This window comes from Thamnophis elegans, chromosome 3, assembly GCF_009769535.1.
Source record: "Thamnophis elegans isolate rThaEle1 chromosome 3, rThaEle1.pri, whole genome shotgun sequence".
In the NCBI taxonomy this organism is placed as follows: domain Eukaryota; kingdom Metazoa; phylum Chordata; class Lepidosauria; order Squamata; family Colubridae; genus Thamnophis; species Thamnophis elegans.
Window position 1 is genome coordinate 141,291,095 of NC_045543.1, and position 17,140 is coordinate 141,308,234.

General features: G+C 43.2%; 1 protein-coding gene across 1 annotated transcript in view; it reads left to right on the forward strand.

Annotated features, from left to right (window-relative positions):
- LOC116506260 (alpha-2,8-sialyltransferase 8E-like) overlaps positions 1 to 17,140 on the forward strand; it is a 60,219-nt gene that overhangs the window by 22,988 nt on the left and 20,091 nt on the right. Inside the window, 7 exon segments of the mRNA XM_032213908.1 lie at positions 5,242 to 5,273; positions 5,276 to 5,323; positions 5,326 to 5,347; positions 9,534 to 9,626; positions 11,038 to 11,096; positions 11,099 to 11,123; positions 13,279 to 13,423. Of these exon segments, the coding sequence (XP_032069799.1) occupies positions 5,242 to 5,273; positions 5,276 to 5,323; positions 5,326 to 5,347; positions 9,534 to 9,626; positions 11,038 to 11,096; positions 11,099 to 11,123; positions 13,279 to 13,423 (424 nt within the window).

Below are 17,140 nucleotides of genomic sequence, written 5' to 3' on the forward strand. Positions count from 1 at the left end.
AACCCGCAAAGGATGTGGGGGTCATTAAATGAAGATCAAGACTGTCCTGACATTCTGCAGAATTCTTTAAAAATGGCAAGAAAATTTTGTCATGTGTTTTTTTGGGGGGTTCCCATCTCATGCGCCTTCATACGTCCTTCCTCAAATGTTTGCGTTTTTATATGCAGTTCTTCCTTGCTGTGTTAATTTTTGAGCAAAAAATAAATAAAAATTAAGGATGGATACTGGGTGAATGATGTTTGCAGCCACGTATTTTTGTGAAACGGCTGTATTTCTACTCCATCTCCATTTGACGATTTGCAACTGCTTTTACATAGGCTCATAGGAAATGCTACAGGCTCAAAACATGATTGTGTAAGAAATAAAACCTCTTTTGAGTGGCAGCATTTAAAATGCTCCAATCATTGAAAACAGTGGGGCTTGAAATGGACTGATATCCATGCAGTCCTCAACTAACAACTATAACTGAGCCCAGAATTATGGTCATAAGTTGGTGGCAGTTGCTAAAAGGTCATCATGTGATTTCACAACCTTTATTCGGGTGGCCATTAAGCATACACCATGCATTAAGCGAATCAGTTGTTAAGCTAATACTGCAGTCATTAAGCAAACTCGTTTTTAAAACCAATGGATGTTTTTTTGCTGAAAATTAGAAATAAATGTCAGGAACTGGCCAAAAATTGTGATTGCATGATTATGGGACACAATAAGCAGCCATAAGTATGCCTTGATTGCCAAGCCCCGCAAAATGTGACTGCAGGTGACGTTGCGGCCATTGGAACTTTGAAATTGGGTCATAAGTAGCTCTGGGGAGGTCTGTCGTAACTTTGAACAATCGGCAAGCAACTAGTTGTTAAGCAAGGAGTACCTGTACATTTTGCAACAGCCTTGAGATGGACTGCAATGAACTTGCATCTCCTTTAAGTTTTGATTTTGGGGTAAAAGAAAATATAAGTAATCCTCAAGTTATGACCACAGCTGAGCTCAATATCCTGTTGCTAAACGAGACATTTTTAAAGTGAGTTTTGCTCCATTTTACAAGCTTTTGTGCCATGGAAGTGAATTGCTGCCATTGTTAAGTGTGTAACATGGTTGTTAGGTGAATCTGGCTTCCCCATTGATTTTGCTCATCAGACTGTCTCAAAAGGGATCACATGACCCAGGGCACTGCAACCATCATAAATATGAGTCAGATGTCAAGCATCTCTTAATTTCGATCAAATGACCATGGGGATGTTGCAACTGAGGACCCGGATTGTTGTTGGGGGCGATATGCTGACTCTGTAAACCGCTTAGAGAGGCTGAAAGCCCTATGAAGCGGTATATAAGTCTAACTGCTATTGTTATTGCTAACTATCATAATATACGTACTTACATACTGCTTCACAGTGCTTTACAGCCTCTCTAACCAGTTTACAGAGTCATCCTATTGCCCCCAACAATTTGGGTCCTCATTTTACTGACCTCGGAAGGATGGAAGGCTGAGTCAACCTTGAGCCTGGTGAGATTCGAACTGCCAAATTGCAAGCAGCCGGCAGTCAGCAGAAGTAGCCTGCAGTACTGCATTCTAACCACTGCGCCACCATGGCTAATTAAATGTGAAAAACGTTCACGAGTCACTTTTTTCAATGCCATTGTAACTTCGAACGATCATTTAACGACCTGTTATAATCGAGGACTATCTGTATTTGAGATAGAGCAGCACACACCCTGAAATCTTTGGGTAGAAAGTTTCAGGTGGGCTAATTTGTTCTGAGCCCGAAACAAAACATCTTTCCCTGTTTTATGCACAACTGCTCTACTCTAATTGCTAGTGGGAAAGTTGGCAGCCATGGCAAGGGAAATAGCTGGCAGAACTAGAGGGCACAGATGCAGTTTTGCAGCACTGTTTGCGTTGCCAAGAACAAATGCCGTTGGCTTCTGCCGCCCTGATGTCCTATGGGTGAGAAGCATCATTTGCACCTAGGAAAAGATGATCACTTCCTTCCAAGTTGGCATAAAATGGGCGCCTCTAGGATAACGCTTTGCAAAATTCAGAAGAAAACTATGCACTGATTGGTTTATACTTTACAAAGATGACAATACACCTCCATCTTATATACATTTATATTATTATGTGTTTTTTCATATATCCCTATTGCTTGTATCCATGTTCTACAGATAGAGATAGATATATAGATAGATAGATAGATAGATAGATAGATAGATATAGATAGATAGATAGTAGGTAGTAGGTAGGTAGGTAGGAGAGATAGGACAGAGATGGGTGAGAGATAGGTAGGTAAGTAGCTAGAAAGAGGGAAGATAGATAGATAGATAGATAGATAGATCGATAGATAGTAGATAGATAGATAGATAGATAGATAGATAGATAGATATAGATGTAGTAGTAGGTAGTAGGTAGGTAGGAGATAGGACAGAGATAGGACAGAGATAGTTAAGTAACTAGAAAGAGGGAAAATAGATAGATATAGAGAGAGAGAAATGGAGATACATAGGTAGGTAAGTAGATAGAAATAGATAGATTATAGATAGATAGATAGATAGATAGATAGATAGATAGATATATAGATAGATAGGGATAGATAGATAGATAGATAGATAGATGATAGATAGATAGATAGATAGATAGATAGATAGATCGGTAGGTAGATAGATCAGTAGGTAGGTAGGTAGGTAGGTAGGTAGGTAGGTAGGTAAGTAGGTAGGTAGGAGATAGGACAGAGATAGGACAAGATAGTTAGGTAAGTAACTAGAAAGAGGGAAAATAGATAGATATAGAAGAGAGAGAAATATACATAGGTAGGTAAGTAGATAGAAATAGAGATTAGTAGATAGATAGATGATAGATAGATAGATAGATAGATAGATAGATATATAGATAGATAGGGATATATAGATAGATAGATAGATGATAGATAGATATAGATGATGAGGAGATAGAGAGATAGATGTAAGTAGGTAGGTAGGAGGTAGGTAGGTAGGTAGGTAGGTAGGTAGTAGGTAGGTAGGAGATAGGACAGAGATAGGACAGAGATAGGACACAGATAGTTAGTAAGTAACTAGAAAGAGGGAAAATAGATATATATAAGAGAGAGAAATGGAGATACATAGGTAGGTAAGTAGATAGAATAGAGAGATTAGATAGATAGATAGATGATAGATAGATAGATAGATAGATAGATAGATAGATAGATAGATAGATAGATAGATAGATAGATAGATAGTGATATAGGTAGGTATGTAGGTAGGTAGGTAGGTAGGTAGGTAGGTAGGTAGGTAGGTAGGTAGAGATAGGACAGAGATAGGACAGAGATAGGACAGAGATAGTTAGTAATAACTAGAAAGAGGGAAAATAGATAGATATAGAAGAGAGAGAAATGGAGATACATAGGTAGGTAAGTAGATAGAAATAGAGAGATTAGATAGATAGATAGTGATAGATAGATAGATAGATAGATAGATAGATGATAGATAGATAGATGGATAGATAGATAGATAGATAGATAGATGATAGATAGATGATAGATAGATAGATAGATAGATAGATAGATAGATAGATGATAGATAGATAGAAGAGAGACAAATGGAGTGATAGAGAGGTAGGTAAGTAGATAGAAAGAGATTAGATAGATAGTAAGATACCGTGTTTCCCCGAAAATACAGGGTCTTTTTCTTTTGACCCCTGAATAAGCGTTTGGCCTTATTTTGGGGAGGTCTTATTATTTTTGAGGTGCAGGAGGCGGAGAGAGTGGTCACTTCATGGCTGCTGCTCTGTTGCAATATTTTCAGGGAGGGCTAATTTTCAGGGGAGGACTTATTTTAGTGCATGTGTTCAAAGCCCGATTGGGCTTTTTATCCAGGGAGGTGTTATTTTCAGGGAACAGGGCAGACAGACAGACAGACAGACAGACAGACACAGATAGATATAGAAGAGAGAGAAGGAGATACATAGGTAGGTAAGTAGATAGATAGAGATTAGATAATAGATAGATAGATAGATAGATAGATAGATATAGATAGATATAGATAGATAGATAGATAGATAGATAGATAGATAGATAGATAGACAGACAGAGACAGACAGACAACTGATTGGCTAGTGGCAGCCCCTGACTCAGGTGAGATTATACTTGGTTTACATTTCACTCTCTTGATTTTCAAACCCAGACCATAATATCCATGTGTGACAGTGAGCTGTGGCCATGCCATCACTGTCTTTTAACAATGTGTCACCCAGTCCTTCTAAATGCACTAGAAACGGGGGAAAGTCCTGCCCTTTATATATTCCCCTGATTAAGTTGATTGAGTGACGTCCACCAGCCATCCGAGCAGGATTCAGTTTTCCCCTGTCTTGGGAAATATTTTGTGTTGACTACAGGTAGTCCTCAACTTACGACAACAGTGGAACACAATTTTTTGTTGCTAAGCGAGAAAGTTAAGTGAGCTTTGCTCCATTTGTGACCACAGTTGTTTAATGAATCGCTGCCATGGTTGAGTTAGTAACACGGTTGTTCAGTGAATCAGGCTTCTCCATTGACTTTGCTTGTCAATATGAGAACGATTTTAAATACATTGGAGTATTATAAAGCACATCCTGGAAGACGAATGACATTGATTGTCTTAGATGCGCAGAAAGCATTTGATAATGTAAATTGGCACTTTATGCTATTACAACTAAAACCTATGGACTTCGGTGAGAGATTTATTTAAAAGAGCCGAGGTGGCGCAGTGGATAGAGTGCAGTACTGCAGGCCACTTCAGCTGACTGCTAGTTCAGCAGTTCAGCGGTTCAAATCTCACCGGCTCAGGGTTGACTCAGCCTTCCATCCTTCCGAGGTGGGTGAAATGAGGACCCAGATTGTGGGGGCGATATGCTGACTCTGTAAACCGCTTAGAGAGGGCTGAAAGCTCTATGAAGCGGTATATAAGTCTAACTGCTATTGCTATTGCTATTAACATGATTAAGACAATATATTACAAATAAAAGGCAAAGGTGATGGTAAATGGAGATATGATAGAGCCAGTTGCTAAGCATCTTAATTTTGATCAGGTGACCATGGGGATGCTGCAAAGGCCCCAAGTGTGAAAAATGGTCATAAGTCACTTTTTTCAGTGCTGTCGTCACTTTGAACAGTCAGCAAATGAACTGTTGTAAGTTGAGGAATACCTGTATCTAGCCAATGCTAAGAAGGATGGAGATAATGATGTGAGATACCAACTGCCTTGTTTCTTTGCTAGTGAGCCGCAGTTTAGCTGGCAGAGTGATGAGGACGGGCGAACTGGACTAACGGCTCCAATTTCATGGATGGCGGAGCTCTGAGAGTGGAGCTGGCACAGGCAGCAGGTACAGAAATTGGGGTACAGCCACAGAAGGGTGCCAGTCCTGCAGATGACGCGGGAAGATATCATAACTTGTTCACGTGGCACGTTCTTTCCATGTAGACCAGGGGTGTTCAACCTTGGCCACTTTAAGACTTGTGGACTTCAACTCCCAGAATTCCCCATGGCTGGCTGGGGAATTCTGGGAGTTGAAGTTCCACAAATCTTAAAAGTCGCCAAGATTGGACACTCCTGATATAGAGACAAAAGGGATCCAAACAATCCTTAAAAGTCCTCTACAGCTGTAGAAAGTGGAATCCAGATAGTCCTTGACTTACCACCACACTGAGCCCAGAATTTCCCTTGCTAAAGCGAACGATTTGTTCAGCGAGTTTTGCCCCATTTTACAACCTTCTTGCCAAAGCTGTTAAGTGGATCCTGCAGTTGCTATGTTAGCGACACGTTTGTTAAGTGAATCTGGCTTCCTCATTAACTTTGCTTGTCATGGGAAAAACGGTCATAAGTCACTAACTTTCTAACTTTGGTCACTAAACGAATAGTTGTAAGTCGAAAACCACTTTAGTGGGATTCCAGTTTTTTGCAAGTCAGGTTTGCGTATTCATGAAAAATAAGTGCATTTGAATAGGGGTGTATTCTGAATTATTATTTTTTCTGAGATGGATGAATATTTAAAATGTGTGGAACATGGGTTACCCGGGTCAGATCCTGTTATATTTTCCATGCATCCATGTGCTAATAGCGGTAAAAGCTTCAAGATTGTCTTGCTTTTCTGAGAGAGCTGACTTCAGGGTATCTGGTTGAGTTTTCTGGAATTGCTTGGTTAATGACATACATTTCAGGCATTCTTTTAACTTATACATCAGAACTGTACCACAGTGTAACTCTTCTATTGTTACTGGCCATTATACAACCTGTCAATCTTTGTCCAACGCATAGATGAATTTGATATGTATATTTTGGTTTTGTGGGCACCAACCATTCATTGGCACTACTACAGTTTTGAGTATTTAATAAGCTTCATGAAGAAAAAAGAGAAATTACACTGAAGACAGTGAACCACAGAGGTGGTTTGGTAATAATTAATTGGTAATTTAATGAGCTTATATGCCGCCCAATCCTGGAGGACTCCGGGCGGCTTACAATTACGAGATAAAATAAAAAAGCAAATAGGGGAAAGACACAAAAACAGTTTAAAAAACACAACATACATTGGGCTTAACTGGGGGTTAGACCTGATTTAAAAATCAGCAACCCCAGGCCTGTCGGAACAGCCAGGTTTGGGTGGCTTTTTGGAAGGCCATGAGAGTGGGACGGGTCCGGATCTCTGCTGGTAGCTCGTTCCACAGAGCCGGAGCAGCTACAGAAAAGGCTCTCCCCCAGTGGTCGCCAGCCGCATTGTCCGGTCGACGGCACCGGAGGAGGCCTAGCCTGTGGGTTCTTATCGGACGTTGGGAGGTGTGTAGCAGGAGGCGATCTCTCAGATATCCAGGTCCAAGGCCATGTAGGGCTTTAAAGGTAATCACCAGCACTTTGTAGCGCGTCCGGAGACCAATAGGGAGCCAGTGCAGCTCGTGGAGGATAGCTGTAACATGGGTGTACCGAGGTACACCCGATATCGCTCGCACGGCTGCATTCTGGACCAACTGTAGTCTCTGAACACTCTTCAAGGGCAGCCCCATGTAGAGTGTGTTGCAGTAATCGAGCCTTGAGGTGACGAGGGCATGAGTGACCATTTGAAGTGCCTCCCGGTCCAGATAGGGCCGCAACTGGTGCACTAGGCGAACCTGGGCAAAGCCCCCCCTGGTCACAGCCGACAAATGGTGTTCTAATGTCAGCTGCCGATCCAGGAGGACACCCAAGTTGCGGGCCCTCTCTGAAGGGTAGACTGAGGGGTGTTTCCTATCAGTTGGCCGAGTAGATAGTAACTCGGCTAGATACCACCCTAACCGGTTCTATCCTCGGGCCGCCATCTTGATTTTCTGTTCTGCGCATGCGCAGAACAATCTTCATTGCAAAAATGTATTTTTTTCTCTTTTCTAACGTGCGCATGCGCAGACCTTTTTAGTTGCAAATGCGACGCGCGTGGGACACATTTTTTTTTGCACGCTGAACTGGCAGTAATGCCGGCAGGAACCCACCTTTGCACAGGAAGCAAAATTCTGTTTACTTATCCATCACTGTCTGGGACTCTGGGTTATTTCCCTTGTGCCAGTCGCTTTTCTTAAAATATATGGCCCAATATTCATTTTGTAAAAACACTGCTGGGCTGTTCAGATTTCTGTCGGTTTCAAAGAACATCAGACTAACGTGGAAAATTAAATATTTGATTTAATTTTAATTGAGTTGAATTAACGTAGGAGTTGTACATGATTGCACTGACAAGGAAAAAAATATACAAAATATACAAAACCAGATTCTTCAAATCAAGATTTCCGCAGTCTCTCTGGGAGCAAATACAGATAGTTCTTGACTTACAACCATTTGTTTAGTGACCGTTTGAAGTTACAACAGCATTGAAAAAGTAACTTATGACCATTTTTCATATCATGGCAGCATCCCCCTGGTTATATGATCAAAATCCAGATGGTTGCAGAATCCTGGGGTCATGTGATCCCCTTTTTGCAAACTTCTGACGAGGAATGTCACGTGAAGCCAGATTCACTTAACAACTGAGTTACTAACTTAAAGATGCACTATTTCACTGAAGAACTGTAGCCAGAATGGTCGTAAAATGAGGCAAACCCACTTAACAACTGCCTTGTTTACAAACAAAAAAAATGTGGCTCAATTGTGGTCATATGTTGAGGAGGACTACTTGTAGACTAATTATCTGTTTCAGGTCTTTTGAGATGACTATAAAACCACCAGTTTTGTTCATACAATGCACCTCAAAGTTGGCTTTCCACATCAGCTGAACCTGGATAGGATTCTTGCTTGCTTCAGATCCAGCCCATATTTTATTCACTTACTAGCCAAAAATCTGGCGTTGTCCAGGTATTTATTTATAGGGGGAAAATGTCCGGACCAAACGTAATTTCTAATGTTGGATTTTCCACCTTACCAGAGGGAGCCCCCTTGTGGAGTACTGTGAAGCCGTTACCATGGCAACTCCACTGCTCCATACAGTAGAAGCCATTTTAAGGCAGTACAGTAGAAGCCGTTTTAAGGCACAACAGGCTGTATCCTAACAGAACAGCACCCCCACCACTATCCCCACCACCCCGGAAGAGTATTAGGGGTGTCTTATCCCCACAGTATTTGTTTCCAGACAGTAACTCATCTGTGTACCAAGTTGGGTTGAAATTGCTTGAGGCGTTCCAGAATTGTACTGGTAAATACACACATACACACACAGTGTATATATATATAATTAAGTTTATTTGCCACCCATCTTATAGAAACAATTCCGGTGGATTACAGCATTAAAACATTGGATAGTTTATGGTTCTGGGTCATTCTGCAAACTCAGAAAATGGGTTAATTTGGTAACCAAAGGAAGAATTCGTGTGAACAAAGTTGCTGCATTTTTGGGGTGGGTGGGATGGGTCTGTTTCTTTATTAGCCTGTTGATTTCCTTATTAACAGAATAGCAGAGTAACCGAGTTGGAAGGGACCTTGGAGGTCTTCTAGTCCAACCCCCTTCCCAGCCAGGAAACCTTACACCCTTTCAGACAAATGTTTGTCCAAACTCTTCTTAAAAAACATCCAGTGTTGGAACAGAACTTCTGGAGGCAAGTTGTTCCACTGATTAATTTTTCTGTCAGGAAATTTCTCCCTAGTTCTAGGTTGCTTCTCTCCTTGATTAGTTTCCACCCATTGCTTCTTGTCTACCCTCAGGTGTTTTGGAGAATAGTTTGACCTCCCTCTCTTTGTGCAGCCCCTCAATATTGGAAGACTGTTATCATGTCTCCCATGGTCCTTCTTTTCATTACACCAGACACATCCATTCCTGCAACTGTTCTTCATATGTTTTAGCCTCCAGTCCCCTAATCATCTTTGTTGCTCTTCTCTGCACTCTGAATCTCAACATCTATTTTTGGAGACTATATGCTCTACAAACCGCAGTTAGATGGTTGGGACATGAGATTGGTCGACAAACCTATTGGGAAAGTGCACCCAGTTGTCTGAAGATGATGCTCGAAGCAGTGAGACATGACATTTATTTTTGCATCTCGTTTGTTCTTCCTCAGGTACTTTGAATATTATGACGGTTCTTTTGACTACAACTCTACAAAATGCCTGGGTCTAAGGCGGGAAATAATGCAGTTGAAAGTCCTGACGGTGTAAGTAGGAACCTGTTCATTCCTGTCCTCCTAGGCAACGCTGAACTGAGGACATGGCAAAATCCAGCCCTTTTTCCCCCCGTTCAGAGTAGGTTGTTTTCAAGTTTACACTTTGCAGCGATGCTCAGAATGTCTAAGGTTTTCCTGTCAGGGTTGGTGGGTAACGGTGAGGTGGAACCTACGGCAGGTGTAAGTCAGCTCCCAACTTGCAGGAGAGCGAGCATCTGCCAGGCTTGTTAGCCTTTCTGGAACCGGGGATGAGGTCTTGAAGACGAGATTGGCAGAAAGGTAATTTTCAGAAAGGAACGATGGGGAAAGAAAAAAAGGGTTGGACTTGGGACAAGCCATCAATTGTCTTTGCCCAATCAGAAAGCTTGACTCTTACCAAGTCTCCTCTGGGAATATTCTTTTGTTGACAGGCAAAAGAAGCAAAGGAAACCATAGGATATTGGATACGCACACACACGTGTATGTATGTATGTATGTATTGTATGTATGTAGTATGTATTATGTGTATATTCCATATCCTGTGGTTTTCTTTGCCTTGGGGGGGGGGAGAGAAAGAGAGCAGAGACAGAGAGAGAGAGAGACAGAGACAGAGAGACAGACATACAGACACACACACACAGAGAAAGAGACAGACAGGCACAGACATAGAGAAAGAGACAGAGAGTGAGAGAGAGACAAAGACACAGACACACATAGAGAGACAGACAGAGAGAGACAGAGACAGATAGAAAGAGAGGGGGGAGAGAGAGAGAGAGAGAAAGACAGACAGACAGACACACAGAGAGACAGAGACAGAGAGAAAGAGAAAGAGAGGGAGACAGAGATGAGAGAGAGACAGACACACAGAGAGAGACAAAGACAGACAGACAGACACACACACAGAGACAGACAGAGAGACAGAGACAGAGAGAAAGAGAGGGAGAGACAGAGAGAGAGAGAGCAGACACAGAGAGAGAGAGACAAAGACAGACAGACAGACACACAGAGACAGACAGAAAGACAGAGACAGAGAAAGAGAGAGAGAGAGAGAGAAGACAGACAGGACAGACAGACAGACAGATACACACACACCAGACACAGAGAGAGACAGAGACAGAGAGAAGAGAAAGAGAGGAGAGACAGAGAGAGAGAGAGACAGACAGACACACACAGAGAGACAAAGACAGACAGACACACCAGAGAGAACAGACAGAGAGAGACAGAGAGAAAGAGAGGGAGAGACAGAGAGAGAGAGGAGAGAAAGACACACACACACTGACAGAGAGAGACAGAGACAGAAAAGAGAGAGAAGACATACCCGAGACTCTTCCTTGACCAGTACAAGGTTGCATTGTTGTTGTTAAAATTGGAATCTACACTTGGAACTCAGCTCTAAAGTGACCATTTCTTCTGCCCATTTTAGAGCGAGGCAGACGGAATTGTTTGAAAGGTGGAAGAATCTTCAGATCTGCAAGTGGGAGATGATATCACGGAGGCCAACTTCTTCAAGTAAGGTCACGGGGCTAAGTAGGGCCTAAGAGATTTTAGAAAACCCGATCTAAATCCCTAGCCCCAAACTATATCTTGACAGAGAAAATGGATAATTGTTGATTGCAGGTTTATTGTTTTTCAGCTCCAGGTAGAAGTATAGATTTTTCTTTTCTACTGCTGTGAGAAAATCTGCCTGGCTGTATTTTATTTCAGGGGCCCCCAAACTTGGCAACTTTAACACTTGTGGACTTCAACTGGGAGTTGAAGTCCACAAGTCTTAAAGTTGCCAAGTTTGAAGACCTCTGCTATATAGGAATAGTGACCCAACCAATGTGATGTGTACAACAAACCACAATTTTTCACAGGACCAAGCCACTGAATCAGCTAATGGTTCCTTTGAGCTGCGTCTCCTCCAACATCGCAAGTTTAAATGTGTTGGGATTGAAATAGGCTGGGTTTGGAATTCTGGGAGTCCTGAGAGACACTCATAGGAGGAAATTTGGTTATCTAATGTCAGACCTCTGCTCTTGATGTTCTCAGACAGTCTTCACATTTGCTTAGAATTTTTCGGCACTCTGGCAATGAAACAACAAATGCCCCCCAAACAGCCTGAAAATGGCCTGAAAAATGGCCCCAAAACTGGCCAAAATCAGCCAAAAAACAGGCGTAGGCGCACTGGCATGCTGGTCTTTGGGTTTCTGATGCTCTGGCATGCATGAAGACCAGCTGGCAAGTGCGCAGATGGACATTCATTTCAGTTGGGCGACTCAGTGCCAAAAAGTTTCACCATCACTGCCCTATAGCATTCCGGACAAAAGGATGTGCAATCACTTCTTAAAAACCTCCAGTGATGGAGCATCCACAACTATAAGCTGTTCCATTGGTTGATTGTCCTCATTGTCAGGAATTTCTCCGAAGGATCTCTATTTAATAGGTTTCCATCCATTGCTTCTTGCCTGCCCTCAGGTGCTTTGGAGAATAGATTGACCCCTTTACTCTCCATGACAGCCCCTCAAATATTGGAACACTGCTATCATATCTACCTTGTGGCCCAGCAGGGGCCGTTGGAGCTGCCACCAGACTCTGACAGCGAGGGGCCCTATGAGTCGGCTCTGGAGGATGTGGAGGACCCTGGACAGGGTTCCGACTCTGAGCAGGGCGCAGAGAGGCTGGTTGGCCACCAAGCGCCTGAGCATTGGAACCAGTTGGGGAGGAGACAAGGGAGAGTGGAGCCGGACGCCAGTAGTGAGTTGTTCCTGGATGCCGGCACCGAAGAGCTAATAGGCGTCAGGAACAGTTGCGCAGTTACAGGAGGTAATTGCACTCAGCTGGTGGTCATTAGGCTCCTCTCCAGACTATAAAAAGACTACTTGTGCACACGGCCCTCTTTGCAGAAGTCAACACAGGATCGAATGTCGGAGAACATTGTTAGAAGCTTGGCAGGCTGGATTGCTGCCAGGCCTTATCTGTGTTTATTGCTGCCCAAGCTTGTCTGTGCCGGTTTGCTGCCAAGGACCTGTCTGTCTGTTAATTAAATGCCATAACTTATCTTTGACTTGGAGTGTGCTTGGGTGTGGACCGAGGGTGTCAGAACATCTACCCTAGTCCTTCTTTAGATGAATCCTCTGCTTGTCTGTCTCAGTATCCCTGCTACACTTAGCTGGCTGCCCTTAAGTGTGTTTGACTGTGTTTGACAGCAGTAAGTAGCACTTAGCGATATGACTTAGCTATAGCCCTTAGGCTTATATGCTGCTTCACAGTGCTTTACAGCTGTCTCTAAGTGGTTTACAGAGTCAGCCTCTTGTCCCCAACAATCTTGGGTCCTCATTTGACCCACCTCGGAAGGATGGAAGGCTGAGTCAACCTTGAGCCTGGTGAGATTTGAACTGCCAAATTGCAGGCAGCCGGCAGGCAGCAGAAATAGCTGCAGTACTTCATTCTACCCAATGCACCACCGTGGCTCTCATATAGACTTATATACAGCCCTTTCTAAGCAGCTTATTGCCCCCAACAATCTGCGTCCTCATTTTACTGATCTCGGAAGGATGGAAGGCTGAATCAATCTTGAAGCCGGTCAGGATCGAACTCCTGACAGTAAGTAAAGTTAGCTTGCAATACTGCATTCTAACCACTGCGCCACCACGATTCATATCCTTCCTGCTTCTTCCCATAGGTCTACTCTGTCCAGATGCTGCAATGCACCAGCCTTCCTCTTCACTACACAAAAGAACACACCTCTGGGGACAGACCTGAAATATGAAGTGGACACCAGCGGCATTTTCCATATCAACGTCGAAGTATTCCGAATGTTTCCTAAGGTGTGGTACCTATGTTGACTTAAAAATAATTCTCCGTAAGTACAGGTAGTCCTTGACTTACAACTCTGCTTACTTAGTGATCGTTCAAATTTACAATGGCACTGAAAAAAGTGACTTATGACCATTTTTCAGACTTACGACCATTGTAGGATGCCCATGGTTACATAATTTACATTCAGACCAGAGCAGTGGTGGGTTCCGGATCCTGTTGCAACCGGTACAGTGCAATGGGGCCCAGCGCCCACCACATGAACATGCGCATGCACGGAGCATGCGCATGCGTCCTTATCTCCTGCAATGCTCCACAACACCTCCGCGATGCTCCAGCTGCTCGCGGAACATCGCTCAGGCACCATACACTCCGTGCGGAAGCACCAAAGAGTTTAAATACAGGTAAGAAGGGCGCGTCGCGGGTGGGCCCTCCGGAGCACCGTACTGGAACAGTACCTGGTGCTCTCGGCAGGCACCAGTATGCCGTACTGGACCAGAGGTGGTATTCTGCTGGTTCGCCCTGTTTTGGGCGAACCAGTAGGTGGTGATAGAGTGGAGGCTCCGCCCACCCACTCAGACATCATCACGGACACTCTCCGCACGTGCAGAAGATTCTGCGCATGTGCAGAAGCGCCTCACACATGCTCCCAGTTCCGAACCAGTAGCGAAGGTAAGAGGATTCCATGCCTGATCCAGACGTTTGACAACTGCCTCATATTTATGACGGTTGCAGTGTCCCGGGGTCATGTGATCCCATTTTTGCGACCTTCCGACCAACAAAAGTCAATGAGGGAAGCCAGATTCACTTAAAGACCGGGGTGGCTAATTTTAACAACTGCAGTGATTCACTGAACAAATGTGGCAAGGAAAGTCGTAAAGTGGGGCAAAGCTCACTTAACCAATTTCTCACTTGGCAACATAAATGTGGGGCTCAATTGTGGCCGTAGGTTGAGGACTATCTGCAGATTGGATCCGTGTGGTTGGATGCAAAGACGTCGCCTGGATTTTGTAGCAGATACAAGAAAAAGCGAGAAAAAGATCTGAAATAAACAAGTGAATTTGTGTTGACTTCCTGTTGCTGCGATTTCCTTCATGGCTGCTCTGATTAGTCTGCCACCTGTCACCTCATTCCTGCACATCAAGAGATAGGCAGCATCATTTTATTTAGCACAGCACATCAGAGAGATATCCTATCCATGTGGAAAATGGCCAATCAACATAATTTAAATAAGGACACGGAATCAGTATGTAGGTGAAGGGAGATTTGATCTACTAACTTAATGAGTTGAGTTCTACTCTACATCACATGATAATGGAATTTATTCTGTTTTGGTGTAGTGTGACCCCCAGCCTACTGTGATTTGTTTAGCAAACAGCGGATTGTTCAAACCAGGACTTTATTAATCCACCTGTTGTCTGGTGAAGCATGCCTTTCCTTTTTGCTTTTCACCTCTTTGCTATTGTTCATTTTGAAGTTATTTAGAATTTTACTTTTTCCCAAAGTCTCTGTGAGTTACAACAGGGGTCTCCAAACTGGGCAACTTTAAGACTTATGGACTTCAGCTCCAGGAATTCCCCAGCAGCCATTCAGTTAGACTTCAACTCCCAGAATTCCACAGCCAACTCCGAATTCCTCAATCATGGCTGGCTGAAGAATTCTGGGAGTTGAAGTCCATAAGTCTTAAAGCTGCCAGGAAACTACAGACCTATCAGCCTGACCTCAATACCAGGAAAGATTCTGGAAAAGATAATCAAGCAACGAATTAGCGAACACCTAGAAGCAAACAAAGTAATAGCCAAAAGCCAACATGGGTTTGTCAAAAACAGATCATGCCAGACTAATCTTATTGCATTCTTTGACAAATGACAAAATTAGTGGACCAGAGGAATGCCGTCGATATTGTTTACTTGGACTTCAGTAAGGCATTTGATAAGATAGACCATAACCTACTACTAGATAAAGTAGAAGAAGTGGGTTAGACAGCATCACCACCAGATGGATCGTAACTGGCTGACCAACCACACTCAACGTGTAGTCACCAATGGAACTGCATCTATGGAGGGAAGTATGCAGTGGAGTACCCCAAGGCTCTGTTTTAGGCCCAGTACTGTTCAACATCTTCATCAATGACTTGGATGAGGGGATAGATGGGGAACTCATCAAATTTGCAGATGACACCAAGCTGGCAGGAATAGCCAACACTCCAGAAGACAGGCTTAAGATAAAATGAAATTCAATGGTGAAAAAAGTAAGGTTCTACATTTAGGCAAGAAAAACGAAATGCACAGGTACAGTATAGGTGATACCTTGCTCAATAGCAGTAACTGTGAGAGGGATCTTGGAGTCCTAGTGGACAACCATTTAAATAGGAACCAGCCGTGTGCAGCAGCTGCCAAAAAAGCCAACACAATTCTAGGCTACATCAACAAAGGGATAGAATCAGATCATGTGAAGTGTTAATACTACTTTATAATGCCTTGTTAAGGCCACCTTGGAATAATGCATTCAGTTTTGGTCGCCACGATGTAGAAAAGATGTGGAGACTCTAGAAAGAGTGCAGAGAAGAACAACAAAGATGATTAGGGGACTGGAGACTAAAACATATGAAGAACGGTTGCAGGAACTGAATATTCTAGTTTGATGAAAAGAAGGACTAGGGGAGACATGATAGCAGTGTTCCAATATGTCAGGGCTTGCCACAAAGAAGAGGAGTCAAACTATTCTCCAAGGCACCTGAGGGTTAGAACAAGAGTAATGGGTGGAAACTAATCAAGGAAAGAAGCAACCTAGAACTAAGGAGAAATTTCTGACAGTTAGAACAATTAATCAGTGGAACAGCTTGCCTCCAGAAGTTGTGAATGCCTCAACGCTGGAAGTCTTTAAGAAGATGTTGGATAGCCATTTGTCTGAAGTGGTGTAGGGTTTCCTGCCTAGGCAGGGGGTTGGGCTAGAAGACCTCCAAAGTCCCTTCCAACTCTGCTATTGTATTATTGTATTATTGATTCCTCAGTCAGCCATTCTGCCAGACTTCAACTGGCTCATATTTATGTCAGCTGTTGTGTCCCGGGGTCATATGATCCCCTTTTCCGACCTTCTGACAAGCGAAGTCAATGGGAAGCAAGATTTATTTAACAATTGTGTTACTAGCAATTGCAGTGATTCACTTAACAACTGTGGCCAGATAGGTTGTAAATGGAGCAAAGCTCACTCAACCATTGTCTTACTTAGTAACAGACTTTTGGATGTATGTTGAGGACTATCTGTAGTTTATAAGTAATGAGCTTGCAACAGAGAAACAAATGTACCATATTTTTGGACTATAAGACGCACCCGAGTATAAGATGGACCATGATTTTGAAGAGGCAATTTTTAAAAAAAGGTTTTGCACTCTGCAGCCCTCCCAAACCTTCTGCATGCCTCCTTTTTGGTACAAAAAAAGTGGGGGGGGGCGCAGAGTTTTGGGAGGCTTGTAGAGGGCTCCTGGGGGCTGGGGTCAAAAACGAGCATCTAGCCGATTGTCTAGATTTTATTCATGTGACCATGGGGATGCTGCAAGGGTCATAAGTGTGAAAAATGGCCATAAGTCACTTTTTTCAGGGCCATTGTAATTTGAATAGTCACTAAGTGAAGACTTGTGAAGACTACCTGTATGCATATATTAGCAATATTGTAAGGTCTTTCTAGGGACGTGGGGCTCCGTGGTTAAGACACTGAGATTGTCAATC